At 34.8% G+C, this 17,445-nt stretch overlaps 1 protein-coding gene across 18 annotated transcripts in view; it reads left to right on the top strand.

The window, feature by feature from the left end:
- The window catches only part of FIP1L1 (factor interacting with PAPOLA and CPSF1), a 71,350-nt gene that overhangs the window by 34,118 nt on the left and 19,787 nt on the right, over window positions 1-17,445 (top strand). For all 18 annotated transcript variants that reach the window (XM_015096503.4, XM_015096505.4, XM_015096508.4 and 15 more), the window contains 2 exons: window positions 3,596-3,689; window positions 5,695-5,851. In XM_015096503.4, coding sequence (XP_014951989.1) covers window positions 3,596-3,689; window positions 5,695-5,851 — 251 coding nt within the window. The remainder of the gene's footprint in view (window positions 1-3,595; window positions 3,690-5,694; window positions 5,852-17,445) is intronic.

The raw sequence follows: 17,445 nt of genomic DNA on the forward strand, positions 1-17,445 counted from the left end.
GGAGAAACTTTTTGTCTTTTTACTATCTATAAAATGGGAGAGGGAAAGTGCTGCCTCATAGGATTGCTATGAGTTGTAAATATATGTAAAATGTTTAGAATAGTGCTTTCCTGGCACCATAGTAGGGGTTCAATAAATGCTAGCTGTCATAATTACCAAGAAAAGTAATCTTCAGTGCTAGTGTTTTGTTTTTATCTTAAATGCACACTAGAGACTTTAGTTATTAAGAATGTCCTTTATTTTGGCTGTTAAAAAATAAACTGAGAGATAAATATGTGGCCAAAGATTAATAACCTTTTGTCTCTCTTCCCTTTGTCCCGAGTTCATTACTTTAGATTTTCTGTTGTACCTATGTAAGCGGCTCTCATACCCTTCTGGAACATCAGAGTTACCAAAATATGGCATTTTAATTTGATTCCATTAAAGTTTCAGAGTTGTTTTCATATTCATCTGTGTTAGGAGGAGAGGTAGAGGTTCTTGTGAATATTTACTGCCTGTATTAAACTAGTTGATGAAACAGTAGCTGTCCACCATGGTAAGTTGCTGTCTTTTCACTTTTTACTATGTGATTGAGTCTAATATAGAGAAGAGAATCTTGATACTCCATTAACTGCTATCTGCCTTACTGAACAAGTTTTTAAGTCCTATTAAATCTGTGCTTTGTAGAAATCCAAGTTATTGTAGATCTTCATGGTGAAGCTCTACAAATCTTTTTATGCATTGAAGTAGAAAGTGGTGCATCAGAAACTTTAAAAATAATATGGTTCAATATTGTTCTCCATAATGTGGCAACAGAATTGATACTTGATTATTCTATTTTAATATTAAATATTATCAAATTAAATGTTACTGTGATACATATGTATCTGTTCTAAAATAACAAAATTTCTCATCAATTTCTAATTCCTAACAAAATTTTGATTCAGTTAAATCAATTTGTATGGTAAAAGTACTTGGGCAAGAAGATGTTACTATTATGGAAATGCAAGGAATTGTAATTTTTTAGACTCCCTCAAGCCATATGTGTTTGTTCAGACTAACTTCTCATTTGTATCTTTTTAGAAACATAGTATTTGCCATTTTGAATCTTTAGTGATAGCCTGCTTAATCACTGCAGTCATGTCTGACTCTTTGCAACCATAGGGACCATATCCCACCAGGCTCCTCTGTCCATGGGATTCTCCAGGCAAAAATACTGGAGTGGCTGCCATGCCCTCCTTGGCGGGATCTTGCACACCAAAGGATCAGACCTATGTCTCCTGCAGCTCCTGTATTGCGTGGGGGCGGATTCTTTACCGCTGAGCCACTGGGGATGCCCTTTTAGTGATAGAGAAATCCATTTAAAGCTGAAAAAGATAATCAGACTTCTCTAACTACACTGAAGATCAAATTTTGTTAAATGAGTACTCCCATATGGCCCAGAATTTTTGAAAGCACAAATGCTTAGAAATCCATGGTCAAAGTTATAGAATCTTTCCCTTTCGTCACTTTTAACAATTTGGAGGATTTGTAATGCAGGTTGCAAACCCAAACAACTTTGTGAGAATTTATTCTTGACAGGAACATTGAAACATGTATAATATCATGTAAGAAACGAATTGCCAGTCCAGGTTCGATGCAGGATACAGGATGCTTGGGGCTGGTGCACTGGGATGACCCAGAGAGATGGTATGGGGAGGGAGGTGGGAAGGGGGTACAGGATTGGGAACTCATGTACACCCGTGGCGGATTCATGTTGATGGATGGCAAAACCAATACAGTATTGTAAAGTTTAAAAAAAATTAAAATAAAATAAAATAAAATAAAAGCAGCTTAAACATCTGAGAAAAAAAAAAAAAAAGAATGGAGTGGGGAGAATCTGGTGATTGAGAACAGAAGAGAACGGAAAAGAAAACAGTAGAAATAAGGATTTTTGCAATGAAGTCTAGGTACAGTAAATGGTGAGAGAAGTCCAGATCTCAGAAAATATATACTTTTATCTGCTGAGACGTTAAAATCTGAGATATGTTTTTATATGGGAGAACGGATGGCATGTGCATTTCATGTGAAATTACAGTGATCAGACCTTTATAAGTATTTTAAATTTTAGGGAAAAATTACAGCAGTATTTGTTTTGTCAGAAGTATATGAATTTTCCTAATCCGTGAATGTTAGGATAGTTTCCCAGCTATACTAAAGGATACAAGTGAAGGAAAATCACTTTTGATCTTTGAGATCATGAGGAAACTTGGGGACGTCAGTGACCCAGGCATAAAATCAGTAAGGCTTGAACATTTAAAAAAATATATTGATAGAAATCTTACATGGGCAGGATCAGTAGTTAAAGACATTTCAAATGATATTATAGGCTTTTTATAGGGCTCTCTTTTTCTGAGCATAAAATTATTTATTGGCCATTTCAAGGTTTACTTGAGACATATTTCCACCAATTCTTGCTTTCCAAAAGTCCTAGATTTTTCAAGGGCTGCTGTATCTTGCTGGAAGGCAGCATGGCTCAAGGGAAGGAATCTGAGGCTTTGAAATCAGAAAGACTGAGGTGTGTAAATTAGTTTTGCCATTTAGTTATTACTGAAGTCAGTGACGTCACTCTAGCTCTAGCTTTATCATCTCTGACTGGTAATATGTTGATTTTCTTTAAGGGTTATTGTGAGATTTAGGTATAGAATGTAATTGTTCAACAAATAGTAGCTGCTGTTACTAGTCATTTTAAGGAATCTAACTTGATGACTGTGGAAGGATTTATGGTACTTTGATTGTTCTAAAATTTTAAAAGCACAATTGTTCAGAACTGAAGTACAGATAAAGAGAAATTCATCTAATTTGCGTCCATTTTTCATTGCCAATGCCTACAAGTGACTTTTGTATTTTATTAACCATATGCATTTTTATAGTCCTTAATTACATGTATAAATGGCTTTTAATGTTATTTTATCTTTAAAAAATTTAACTTGTTAGATTTTCCTATTAAATTTGCAGCATTATTTTGTGATAGACTGTTTTTCCATCTACTCACAAACTTTAACAGTTGTAAATACAGTTGGAGGTGGGCCTGGCATTTAAATATTTGAGGCTTTCTAACGGTAATACAGAACTGGTTCCCTTTTTATTCTTTTCTAATGCTCAGAATAAATTACTAAGAAAAATATTCTTAGTGTCTCAAAATTACTATTTTATATATTATTTATGCATTATATATTTTCAGGCCCTTTTGAAGAATTTTTAAGTCTGTAATATAACTGTGGTATGTGTTACAATTATAGTGGCCAGTAAATTTTATTTCCATTTGTTTAGTATTTGCTACCTGTTTCAATTCCACAAAGGTAAATTCAGTTGGAGAGTACTAAAAAATAATAAACTTTAAAGAAAACCTTCAAATATACTTAAAAATTAGCATTATGATCATTGTTGGATGTGCTAGTCTTAGCTCATTAATAAAAGTTTTTACCTAAATGAAGTTTTTTTCAAAGTGTGTTGTGATAGTTTTATTTTAAATTACATTGCAAAGGGTTTTGGGCTTTATTTCTCACCTAATATGTATATACTGTCCAAACATCTAGTTAGGTGAAACTGAAATGATTCAATTTTTACGTTACAGGAGATTACCTGGGGCAATTGATGTTATTGGTCAGACTATAACTATCAGCCGAGTAGAAGGAAGGCGACGGGCAAATGAAAACAGCAATATACAGGTTTAGTATTTTATGAGTTACTATTTTTAAATGAAAGATTATATCTGTGTTCTGGTTTAATGTATTCAGTCAAAGCTCTCTCCTATGTGTTAGGTACTTTCGGTGCTTTTAATACAAAGGGGATTTAAAATGTGAATCAATCACTGCAACATAATCACTATGTTATTACAAAAACTGTTCTATTTAAAATGTATAACCTTTGGCTATTTTTCAGTAAAATTTCTTTTCCTTGCTATGAGTGTGATATATAGACTCAGTGGACTGAAAAGGGAAGATATGAGAAAAGTTTAAAGAAGAAAATAAAATCATCCATAGTTCTGCCATCTAAAGATAACTACTCTTAACATTTTGATACACCTTTTCCTCATCACTAAGTAAGATTGGGACAGATACAACTACAGTTATATTTTTGTATATCCATTTTTTTCTGTTTAAAATTATCATTTGCATTTTTCCATATTCTTAACAATTTGATTTAAAATCTCCTTCGGAGAAGGCAATGGCACCCTACTCCAGTGCTCTTGCCTGGAAAATCCCATGGGCGGAGGAGCCTGGTGGGCTGCAGTCCTTGGGGTTGCTAAGAGTCAGACATGACTGAGCGACTTCACTTTCACGCATTGGAGAAGGAAATGGCAACCCACTCCAGTGTTCTTGCCTTGAGAATCCCAGGACGGGGGAGCCTGGTGGGCTGCCGTCTATGGGGTCACATAGAGTCGGACGTGACTGAAGTGACTTAGCAGCAGCAGCAGCAGCTTGATAGATTTATTCTATGGCTGTACCATAATTTATTTAATGTGACATTTCTGAGAGAAATAGATCTCGTGCTTTTTAGTTAAAAGGATGAAAGGAGATGAGTTATTAGTAGCGTGGATAACTCAAGTTTGAACTTGAGTAACTTCAGATTTTCAGCTGTTAATTGACCACACTTTTTCATTATTACTTTTCTTTCTCTGAGTACTTTAAAAAATATCCAAAGTGTTTTGATTCTTATTACCTTTAATAAATTAATCACATGAATGTTCTTTTTAGCACCTTTAAAGGTAAATTATTCCTAAACTGGAAGACAGTCCTCTTTCTTTCCCCCCACAATTAAAAGGCCATGCTTATTCTTAAAATAACTCTGCTTTCTACTTAAAAAATAGCTTATCAACATAAGCCTTACAAAAATTACTGTACTTAAATGTAGGAAAAGTTAATGAAAGGAAGGATTATATGTTTAAATGATATGCTTCAGCCAGCAAGGATTTGAAAAGTATAAATATATAACATTATGTTCCTGCCTTTTCTGGTTTTCCCAAACACATTTGCACATTAGAGTCTGTCAGGGATCTTGTAAAAAATTCATATTTCTAGGTGCCACTCTCCTGTAGGTTTGATGCTTGTCCCTTACCTATTCATGAAGATCGGTATTTTATAAATACTTTTGCTTATTGAGTATAAACCCTTGTTCTGAAAGTTACAGGGCTCATATGAAGAAGCTTTTTATATATCCAGTTGCCTTTTAGTTGCACCCTATTTGATGCTTGCCGTACAGCCTCTTACTTTACAGCCTGATGATGACAGGCTTTGGTATAATGCATATCTGATTCGGCTGCCATCTTAGTTTCTTAATTCTGCTATCTGTGACTAATGATTAGAATGCCTTAATTTGAATACTTTATCTTTGGTTGAGTAACAAAGATAATACTCAGTACATTTTATCTGTGATTGTCTCTTGCTTACAACGTTATTAAATCTCTTAGTTATTCCATAAGAATTTTACTTGTAATGATTCATTTTTTCCTAGGCTTTGACTATGAGCATTTTTAAAAGTGTGTTTGAGTGTATACTCACATACGTGTAATGTTCACTCATACCCCATGCATAGAACAATTAGTCCTACTTATCCAAAATACGTGTATGTGAATAAAACTTATTTCTTAGATTAAATGAGATTCATTTACTACGTTTACTCTTAGATAAGAATATTTATTCACCTTTTTACTTAACTGTGCTCTAATTTTAGGTCCTTTCTGAAAGATCTGCCACTGAAGTAGACAACAATTTTAGCAAACCACCTCCATTTTTCCCTCCAGGAGCTCCTCCAACTCACCTTCCACCTCCTCCATTTCTTCCGCCTCCTCCGACTGTCAGCACTGCTCCACCTCTGATTCCACCACCAGGTAAATAGTAAATGAGACATTTGATTCTGAAAGAAAAATAGCCTATGTGTGTTTTTAAATTTTGAACTTAACAATTAAAGTATATATTTGGAAACAGACTCTTCACTGCATTACATTAAAAGTAGTAGAATAAGAAACTTATGCTCAGTCTTCAATAGATTCACACTGAATCAGCTGTATATGTGTCTTAACAATTTCAGCAAAGCAAAGAGGCAGAATACTAAAATAGAGACAAGTGGACTAAAACTGTGTTCCGAAAATGTGATAGTGATTCCCCAAATTAAAGTTGCTGATTGTGTATGTATAAACTCACATTGAGTCATGTTACCTTGTTTTGGAAAAAAAGTAAATAAAGATACTTTTAGAATTGCATAAGTTAAAAAAAAATTATATCCTATGAAGAGAATTAAATTAAAATCTCAAGTCTAGTTGTCGTCTTTGTATACTGGTTTCCTTTTTGGAGACTGTTTCTGGGTGCCAGGGGCTTATTAAACATAACAGAAAATTAATGTCAGTTTTTATAATATTCTTAGCCACTTTTGGTTATTTATTAAAAGCTAGATCAGTGGTAGTAGGAAAAAATTCACAAATAATTCCCTAATTGTATACTTTCAACTTTTGTCTGATAGCCTTTGTTATTTTATTCACAGCAGGCTTTTAATATTTATATCCCTTAGCCAGTTTTTAATGAAACTAACCAGATTGAGATAATTATTATTTTTTTCCTAGGGAAAGCTCCAGTAATAAGTGTTAAAAATTAGCTGCTGATCCTAACCAGAACTACATGTGCCACATATGTAAAAATTTGCTTTTTATTAATAAAATCAGTTTATGCTAGAGAGCCACATTCACTCACTCACTCTGCATTTGCCAGAGAGTTGTCTTTAGGAGGTGGCAGTTCTGATTAGACTACAGAGGCATTTAAGGGATCTGAATAATCCTTTGTAATATTCATCCTTTTCCTCTAAAATTCAGCTATTGCATCAGCCCCACAACCACAGCACCTTTGATTTCCTTCTGAGATTCTGCTTTCCAAAAAGGATTAGAAAATTATGAAACATGACTATGGCTTTAGGGAATCTGTTGTTTCAAAAATAGTAGAAAGAGAAGATTAGATAGGTTCGAGTTGCTTACTCCAGACTGATATATTTTTCAAGTTCAGTGAATTTCTTGTTCTGACAATAAATTGCTTGTTTCGAAGCTGAAACCATTCAGAAGTTAAGATTCAATCTGTGGTCCGTAGATCTTTGATGTGGTGAGGATTTACTAAATGATAAGAGAAAGTAATGAGCACTTAGTGATTCATAAATGGATCTTTTTTGCTATGAGAAAGATAAAGTGTGGAAATAATGAGACTAAAAGATGATCAGTGCATGTGGTCATAGTCTTTACATTGCTTTGTAATCTTATTTAATTACTAAAGGTGATTTAAAAGAATTTTCTTATTTACTACCTAATATAGTATATCCCCAGGTATTTTTCAACACTTGTTATTAAAGTGAGAGAAAATAGTGGTACAAAATAATAACAAAGGAATAAACACCTCACTGGTGTAAGAATATTTAGAAGCTCTGTAGGATATTGATAGGCAGTGGCATTATCTGGATGTGTGTTCTTTTTCAAAATGGTAAAAATCATTTCATTTCTTTGCCATAAAATCTGTTTATAAGGATAACAAGTCTATTATTAAAATGTTTAGATTAGCTATGGAATTATACCGTAGAGTACCACTGATTTTTTTTTTGTTTTGTTTAAGCTATTTAATGTTAATTTTCAATTGCATGCTTTCCATATTTTTAACACCTGTACAGATTTCTTTTGATGCTTATCCTTATATTACCTTTCCGTGTCATCCTGTCAGCATTTAAGGAATACAAATTCAGATGAATTCTAATGCTGGTTTAAGCAGTATATATTGGTTGGGATCTTTGACATGGTGAGAATTAAGTAAATGAAAAGAGAAAATAATGAGGATTTAATGATTCATAATGGGTCTTTTGTCCTATGAGAAAGATAAAATATGTAAATAATAAGACTAAAAGATGATCAGTGCATGTGGTCATAGTCTAACTGGCATATTTGCTAGGGATGATGGTGAGGGAAAGATGCCAGTTCATGTTAAAACCAAATATTTATAAGTTGAGACTCTCTGGATTGCTCCTTGTTTTTACTAGATTGTGAGCTGTTGGAGAGAGCATAAGCGCTCCATTCCCATCTGTGTTTCCTCGCAGTGCCAATCACAGAGATCCTCTGTATACCTGACATTCCCTACATGTGTTAGCTAATTGAGTTAGCAACATATTTATGTATCCGTAACACCAAAGAAATTTTCAGATTGACAGTTGGTACAGTCACACAGGCTCTTATCAGTCAGAGTGGGCACTGGCTTTAAAAACAGTATGGCTGCATTAATATATATACCAGATGAATATAGGCAGTGATTAAAGCCACATTTGCAGTTACCATTTACCACAGAGTCATATGATTACAGCATGTTCTGTAAAGTTGGCTATAATTTAGATCATCTTAAGAATCATAAGCGGCTAATGAAAGAAAGCTGTGGCTCAAGCAGTCTTTTCGTAAGTATTGCTTTTAAAAGTATTCTTAGAGAAACCTTGGGTTTTCTTTTTGTCTCCTTGGGAAATACTGAAAGGAAAAATGGAATAAATCTTTGGAGAATTAATTTAAACATTCTAATGCTGCCTTTGTTAACATCAGCTTTCAAATGCTTAAGTTTTTAAGACTGTAGAGCTGTAAATGATGGAACAAATATAGTGATGATGTATTATGCCCATAATTTGGGGTGTTAATCCAGATTTGTCTGGAATAGTCCTATTAAACCTATTGTCCCAGCTTAATTGTTGTTATTCACTCAGAAAAGCCCTGGTGTGGAGGGTAACATTTATGATCAACTCTTGGAGGTTTACAGATGTGTTTATTTCATGAATAGACACTTGTGGTGGCTTAGTTGCTAAGTTGTATCCGATTCTTGAAACCCCAAGACTTCCCTGGTGGCTCAGATGGTGATGCGTCTGCCTACAATGTGGGAGACCCGGGAGCAATCCTTGGGTTGGGAATATCTCCTGGAGAAGGAAATGGCAACCCACTCCAGTATTCTTGCCTGAAAAATCCCATGGACAGAGAAGCCTGGTGGGCTACAGTCCATGGGGTTGCAAAGAGTTGGACACGATTGAGCGCTGTCACTTTCACTTTCATGGACTGAAGCCTTCCAAGCTCCTCTGTCCACAGGATTTTCTAGGCAAGAATGCTGGAGTGGGTTGCCATTTTCTTCTCCCAAGGGATCTTCCTGATCCAGGGATTGAATCCTGGTCTCTTGCGTTACAGTCGAATTCTTTACTGACTGAGGTACCAGGGAAGCTGCTTCATTCAAGAAATTTTCACTGTAAAATAGTTAACAGAAAAGAGATGTGTTGTTTCCTCTCCCCCTCAAACACATCTACAACATATGTGAAGTCTTGTTATAACAGACAAAGTCATATTTCTGGCCATAGTAGATTTGTCTAAAGAGTAGAGGAGGTTTTGTATTGGCGAGTACAATAAACATGTAAGGGACGTTCGGTCCTAAATTAATGTTATGACTTCTGGATTAGCTTTTCTAAATGGAAAAGTAATATGGTTCCTTGCTACCATACTGATAGTAGCTTGAAAACAAACACTGTAATTTATTCAGGATCTTCCTTAATTTTCAGAAAATCTGTTGTTATTAGTAATCCAGAAAATACTTTGTATTGTTAAGAGTTTTTTCAGACACACATTATTAGTGTGCTTCCATGCTTTCACTGAGTAATAATAGAAATAAAAGTTAATGTTTATTAAATGCTACTGTTGAAAGCACTGTTCTGAACACATTTCATGTTTTAGCTCAATTTGATTCTCAACACCATCTGAAGTAGATACTATTCTGGTTTTACAGATGAGAAAACTGGAATCGTAATAGCTAGAAAGTAGCAGAACCAGAATTCTAACATAGGCAATTTTGCTTGAATGCCTATTTTATTCAACTACATTGAAATGAAGAAGTGAATCATTACCTATCTGTATTCACTCTGGTAACATGGCCTAAAAGCTCTTTTAAAAAATTTTCTTGTTGTGAAAGTGCATACATCTATATTTGTGATTAAGGAAGTTAGGGAGTGAAAAGTAGGGATCAGACTTTTTTTTTTAATTCAATTAATTGAGATTTTGGGCTTCCTAGGTGGCTCAGTAGTCTGCCTGCCAATTCAAGAGATTCAGCTTCAATTCCTGGATCAAGAAGATCCCTGGAGAAGGAAATGTCAGTCCACTCCAGTATTCTTGGCTCAGAAATCCTGTGGAGTAAGCCTAGTAGGCTATAGTCAGTGGGGTTGAAAAAGAGTCGGACACGACCTAGTAATTGAGGTTTTACTATTTGCCTGTTTTGTGTTAAGAAGTCTGTTTACTGATTAAACCAGTTTTTAAATCCTTGTATGTTGGAAGAAAAATCGTAGAATTGGAAGGATTGATATTATAGAGCAGTTGATTTTGTGTGGGTGTGTGTGTTTGGGATAACATGACATAAGATTGATCATCATACTCATTTGTAATTGTACAGTTCAGTGGCATTAGTACATTCACAGTGTTGTGTAACCATCACCCCTATTTATACCTAAATCTTTTCCATCATGCATAACAAAGCCTATGTATTCATTAAACATAATACCTTCCTCCCTACTGTAGCTTCTGGTGGCTTCTTTCTGTCTCTCTGAATTTGCCTACTCTTGGTGCCTCATATAAGTGGATTCATACAGTATTTGTTTGTATCTGGTTTATATTATTATTTTTTAATAACATTTTAATTCACAGTTGTAAATAGGCTGTTTTTTAAACTTTGATCAAACTATATTACATTTTACGATAGATTTTTAATTTAGATTTTAAATGTTAATTTACTTTTAGTGTCATATTTTATGTTCATTTTTATATAATTTAGTTTGTTGAACAAGAAAAGGGAGAGTCAGTTTAACTCCTGTCTTGTTACCTTAAGAGTGTTAAGGCTCATGTGACTATTGTTCTGTTAAGTCTTGGCAACAGTTGAAATCTAGCACATGAGTAGAATTCTACTAAGTTGAGTAAGTCTCTTTGCTTTACGGAGATGGAGCCCAGACCATAGATAAGTCATCTCTGCTTTTAAAGTTGGATATAGAATTTAGTGGGCTTCCCTAGAGGCTCAGACAGTAAAGAAACTGCCTGCAGTGCAGGAGACCCAGGTTCGTTCCCTGGGTTGGGAAGATCCCCTGAAGAACGGACTGGCAACCCACTCCAGTATTCTGGCCTGGAGAATTCCATGAACAGAGGAGCCTGGCAGGCTATAGCCCATAGGGTCACACACAGTCAGACATGACTGAAGCAACTTAGCATACATGCATGCATGCATAGGATTTAGGCTCTTTATCTAGATTTCAAAATGTATAAAATTCTGCATTTTAGAGCAAAGTATTTTTTTTACTAAAAGACTTTTGTTAGGTAGGTAAGACAGTTAGCATCTTAATAGTCATCTAGTACTACAAATTATATGAACCTAAAAATCTTGTTTGTTCCTTAAGTATTTTGAATTTGAGTTAGTGATGACACATGGGGCTGAAAGCAGCTTACTTCTGAAGTTTTTCAGTATTTACTCAGGGTTTTCATTGTCTTTAGATTATTTTCCTGTTAGCAGTCTGGTTTCTAGTGCAGTGGCTGTTAAACTTTTTGGTCACAGATCCCTTTATACTCTAAAAAATTACTGTAGACCCCAAAGAGCTTTTCTTTATGTGTGATATATTCATCTTTTTATTAGAAATTAAACCCAATAAATTAAGATATTTTATTTAAATATTATTTTTAATGTATATCTAATCCAATTACATACTAAGATAACATTTTAATGAAAAATTATTCTTCCAGAATGACAAAAAATTTTAGTGCAAAGAGTGGCTTTCTTTTACACCTTGTAAATCTCTTTGCTCATGTGTCATAATACAAAAAAACTGGATTCTCCTGTTTGCTTTCACATTAAATCAGTTGTGATTGCACATGTCATGTAACCTCTGGAAAAATTCATTGTACATTTGTAGGAGAATGAGCATGAAAATGGCAAATAACATCCTAGTGTTTTTATGAAAGGAGTTTTGACCTTTAAAGATTCTTGGAAGGGCCTTAGGGGCACCCCCAGGAAGCTCCAGATAATACTTTGAGAACTGCTACTTTGCAGAAGCTTGGCTTATATTCAGTGAATATTATCTGCACCCTTGAGGAAGTATAATTTTGTCCCTTTATTTGAGAAATTATTTTGTGAGTATAACATTAAGCTGGTTTTACAGTTTCATCAAGATTTTTGGTCTTACATAGCAAATCTGCAGGTTAATCTATGCTATTTGCCAAAAATGTAAGCGCTAAAAATGTAGTTTCCAGAAGTACCTTTTGAAAAATAACTTCTTGAATTTTTGAAGAAGTACTCATTTTCTGTTTTGTTATAGTTTTCTATATTAAAAAAAATACAATAGTCTATTGGTGTTTTCCGTAAACTCAAAATAGGGTATAATGCTAATTATAATGAGCACAATTTAAGTTTAATAGCAATTAAAAGCTTCTTTAAGATGTTGATTTTTAAATGTCTTTTTCTCCCTGTTGCTCCCTTTATAACAGTTATATTTTGAATACATCCTTCATTGTTCAGTCGCTCAGTCATGTTCACCTCTTTGCGACCCCGTGGACTGCAGCTCGCCAGGCTTCCCTGTCCTTCACCGTCTTCCAGAGCTTGCTCAAACTCATGTCCACTGAGTTGGTGATGCCATCCAGCCTCCTTGTCCTCTGCATCCCCTTCTCCTGCCTTCAGTCTTTCTCGGCATCAAAGTCTTTTCCAGTGAGTCAACTCTTGGTACCAGGTTGCCAGAGTACTGGAACTTTAGCTTCAAGAGCAGTCCTTAATATTCAGGCTTGATTTCCTTTAGGGTTGACTGGTTTGATCTCCTTGCAGTCCAGGGGACTCTCAAGAGTCTTCTTCACCAGCATAGATGCTGTATATTGTAGAATTTAATGATGACTTAATATTTGCTTTCATTCGTGCTACTCTTCTAGTTATTTTGCCTTTAGAGTTTAATTCCTTTACAAGTAAAAATATCAATATGTCTAATCTGAGATGTTTTTGTCTAACAGAATTTTTGTTTCCCATAGGCTTTTAGGTTATTTTATAATTGGAAGAGTGAGAGATTATAATAAAGATAAAATAATTCACCAATTTTGTAGTTAATGTAAAATTATCTTTTTTACTTTTTAGGTGTAGAGTATGCTGATTACTATTTCTGATGCTTTAAGTGTTCATAGTGCCTTTTAACGCAATTTTTTCTTTTAAATTACTCCTGTTCATTGTTGCACCTTGTAATTGTTTTACTTTATAGGTTTATAAGTATTCTACCTCGTATATTTTTTAAGTATAGATTGTAGATGATGTGTATGTGTACGTAATCTTTAAAACACTGGTACATAGAAAAGCATGTGGTGGAAGGTCATATTTAAAGATTTTTGTAAAGCTTGATGTTTTGTACTCAGTTTTTTTGTGTGTGCAGAATTTACTTACGAGCTTGATGACTTGAAAGTAGTAATTGGTGAGACTTAAGGCAAGTGATTAGGCTTTTTGGTGTTTGTAACATACTAGTGTTGATGAAGATTATAATTTCCAAGTGAGAAATAGAAAGCATAGTTCCCATTGTTCTGGTGTGCTTCTTTCTTTTATTTGAACTGAATAGAGAAATAATAGGTAGTTGATAGCTGGTAACTATATATATTAGTTAGCTCTTGATCCACGACGACAGATTACTTTTGTAGAGCACAGTGGTTTAAGACACATACGTTTATTGTTGAACAGTGATTGCGGATTAGCAATGTGGGGACGGCTTAGCTGGTTCTTTGCTTCAAGGTCTCTCACAGACTTTGAGATGGTCATCTCAAAGACTTCCTAAGAAAAGATTCATGTTCAGATGCACTGACTTCTTTGTTCAAAGATTCACTTCCTCTTCACCATGGTAGTTTGCTTCATCATAGCATGAATGCTGAGAACACAGTAGAAGAAACCAGCAAAATAGAAGTCAGTCTCTTTTGTAACCTAGTCATGGAAATAATATTCCATCATTTTTGCTGTATTTCATTTGTTGGAAATAAATTATTATCTAGCCCACCTTCAAGGAGAGGATATGAATACCAGAGGTGTAAAAAGACATGAATACCAGGAGGCAGGAATCATTGGAAGCCAAGTTGGAGGCCTCCTATCACAGAACTCTTTCTTTGCCTAAGTTATGTAAAATAATGATGGGATACATTAAGAATGAGTTCATAGTTATTTTTTATTCCAGTTTTTAACTTGAATACAGAGCTATTGCTTTTGTGAGAATTTTAAAAATAATGAATTTATAGTTGAATTCCTTTCGATGTGATGTTTCACTGGCGTGCTGCCTTTCTGTTTCTTTGTACCAGTTCCTTCAACCCCCTGACAGTCCCCCCACCCACCCTTACACTTCTTTACATTTAAAAGTTCATATTACATACTAGAAAAGTTAAATCCTATTTCCTTTCTTTTGAAGGTGCCAGACAGTATAGGCTGTCATACAGCTGTACTGTTTTATATCACAGTGGCACATGCTTTGTTTAATAAAAATTTGAAATGGAATTTATGCGTTTTGAGTAGCTCTGCAGTGCAGTTTGCAGGGAAGTCTGAATGTAAATCCATTGATTCCCAAAATATGGTCTCTGGTCAGCAACACCATTATCTCCTTGTTTGGAATGCAGATTCTCTGCCTCATGCCAGACCTACTGCATCAGAAGTTTTAGGGGAGGGGCCCAGCAATCTGCATTTTAACAAATTCTTGAAGTAATTCTGGCGGTCGCTAAAGTGTCAAAACCCCACCTATTCATTCCCTTTAGAACTTGAATATAACTTTTCCAAAAGCTTTTGGCCAGTAATAGAAATCTTACTTTTACTACTGTATGCAGAATTTCCTGGGAAAACATTTGGTTTTTGCTACTCATTTTAAAGATAAAGCATACAGAAACACAGTGCGTAATTTGTGTATTTCAAATCTGTTGGCTGGGCAGCACATGTGTTGGCCAGGAAAGTTGGGAGTGCCAGGAGAAACAGGACAGGGAATTTTGAGGTGAATTTTGTCCTTCATTTTACTGTTCTCTCTTGTTAACAAAAGTCAAATACTAAATAGTGATTTTCTAGATGACAATTGTGTTGGTCTAACATTATATTACATATTAAACTTTTTAAGTAGCATTGGTGGCTCAGAGGTTAAAGCGTCTGCCTCCAATGCGGGTGACCCGGGTTCGATCCCTGGGTCGGGAAGATCCCCTGGAGAAGGAAATGCCAACCCACTCCAGTATTCTTGCCTGGAGAATCCCATGGACTGAGGAGCCTGGTGGGCTGCAGTCCATGGGGTCATAAAGAGTCGGACACGTCTGAGTGACTTTACTTACTTACTTAAAAGATACTTACTAATTGTCAGAAGAATGGATCGTACAGTGCTTCATCAACTCTAAAGTTCTGTTTCAGTGAACTTTAATTCAAAATTAAGATTTGAATTATCTTAGATGAGATATACATCTCACGCTATCTTAGATGAGGTATATGTCTCATGCAAAGCGTCTTCTCTAGTTTCTATGCCAACTTTATGATGTGTAGATATTGTTTGGAAAGACATCCATATCTATCTATGTAGCATAATTTTTGTGTTCTTAATTCCTTTCAGTTGATTTTTGAAAAGAATCTTTCTTATGATACTACTATAGTAAGAAAACTTAAAAGCAGAATGTTTGTAATTTTAACTGTCTTCATAGCACACTTGATAGTTTGGTTATATTCTTTTATTTTTATGTTTTGTGGAAGTTTGGTAACTTAAATGTTTTTGAAGACCAAATGTTGAGAGAGGTGAACAGTATTTTCTTAGTTATTTTATATGAGTTCACATTGTAGTTAGCTTAAGTGATGTATGTTGTTCATGTATTTACTTGGGTAAAGTTATTAGGATTACAGTGTGGGTTGCTGAAATCGGCATGGTTACCTTACCATACCTAGGACAATGGTCATGAATTAAATAGTCACACATTTAAATATGAAAACTGGACATATAGTGAAGTTCAGTAGTACTCTAAAAAAATCTATAATCTTCTAATGAAGATCAAGTAATAGCAGCTATTAAGAGCATTTAATATACTCTGCCTTCCTTAATTTCCCACTTAGTGTGGTGTCTGGAACTTTTGTTAGTTTGTATTGTTTGCTGGATTCTTTTAGCTTAGTAATGTAGGAAGCAGGGAGGTAGCTCAAGGTATGAGAATTGCCATGGAGTGTAGCTCATTGTAGTAGACTTGTGGATACCTAATGATTTTTGAAACATGACTGCTGCATTATTTATTTCATCTTATTGGTTTGAGTTTACCATATCCTTTATTGCATGGGTGGTTAAGTAAGGTGCTTCATTCTCCATTTTAAGGCCTACTTATTTCCTTAAGTTCTGTTTGAATAAACCTCTTAATCTGGTAAAACATGCGTAGAAAATTTTTAAATTATTAGCAGATGTTTCCATTGACAAGCAAATATTTGAAAGCAATTTTTTTCATTATTTTTTCCTGTGTACTTAGTTAATGAATTTAGGTTACTTTTCCTCTTTGGGAATAGTTTTGATGCAGTTTTTAAAAGATAGGATTTAGTAAACCATTCTGACTTTGTTGAAGTTCTTTATGATTTAATGTTTTGCTTGAAAAAGTTTTTCATATTTGAAATTTTTCTACTTAGTAATGTCATTTTTCTTCAAACAAGAAAATTATAATTTGTATGACACATAAATTTTAAATTAGGATTTAAGGACACATTCGAAGAGTCCCTGGTGGCTCAGATGATAAAGAATCTGCTTGCAATGCAGGAGACCCAGGTTCTAACCCTGGGTCAGGAAGAACCCTTGGAAAAGGGAATGGCTACCCATTCCAGTATTCTTGCCTGGAACATTCCATGGACAGAGGAGCTTGGTGGGCTACAGTCCATGGGGTCGCAAAGAGTCGGATACGACTGAGCGACTAACACTTTCAGTTTCTTGACCAGTGTAAATTGAGAATGTTTATCCGTAGTTTATTCCTTTAAAGATTATAATGTGTGTGAGTGAGAGTCACTCAAATTAGTATTTACTGACTTGTGTTGAAGTAAACCACCACATTCATTTTAGCGTGCCCTAGGGATGTAAATATGTGAATTGGCTATATCCCTTGTCTCTACTCCCACAAGTCAAGGGAAATAATAACCTTTCCACACTCCTGTCACCAATAGAAACAATTCATGTCTATACTTGAACATCCCTCATAGCTTTACTATAGTGAATATCCATCATCGTCCGAGTTACCTTGTATTACCTGCAGTATTTAAGAGCCCCCTATCACTTTGCCTATTATACTGTTAAAATAACAAGATCAGATGTTGATTATCAAGCTTAGTGTTAATTTCATGGAGTTTGATATTTGTGTGTGCACAAAGGTGCTTTTTTTTAACTAACATCTCACTTTGTTCGTGGTTACAATTAGTGGGGAAATCTTAT

The sequence above is a fragment of the Ovis aries genome, chromosome 6, assembly GCF_016772045.2.
Source record: "Ovis aries strain OAR_USU_Benz2616 breed Rambouillet chromosome 6, ARS-UI_Ramb_v3.0, whole genome shotgun sequence".
NCBI classification, from domain to species: Eukaryota; Metazoa; Chordata; class Mammalia; order Artiodactyla; family Bovidae; genus Ovis; species Ovis aries.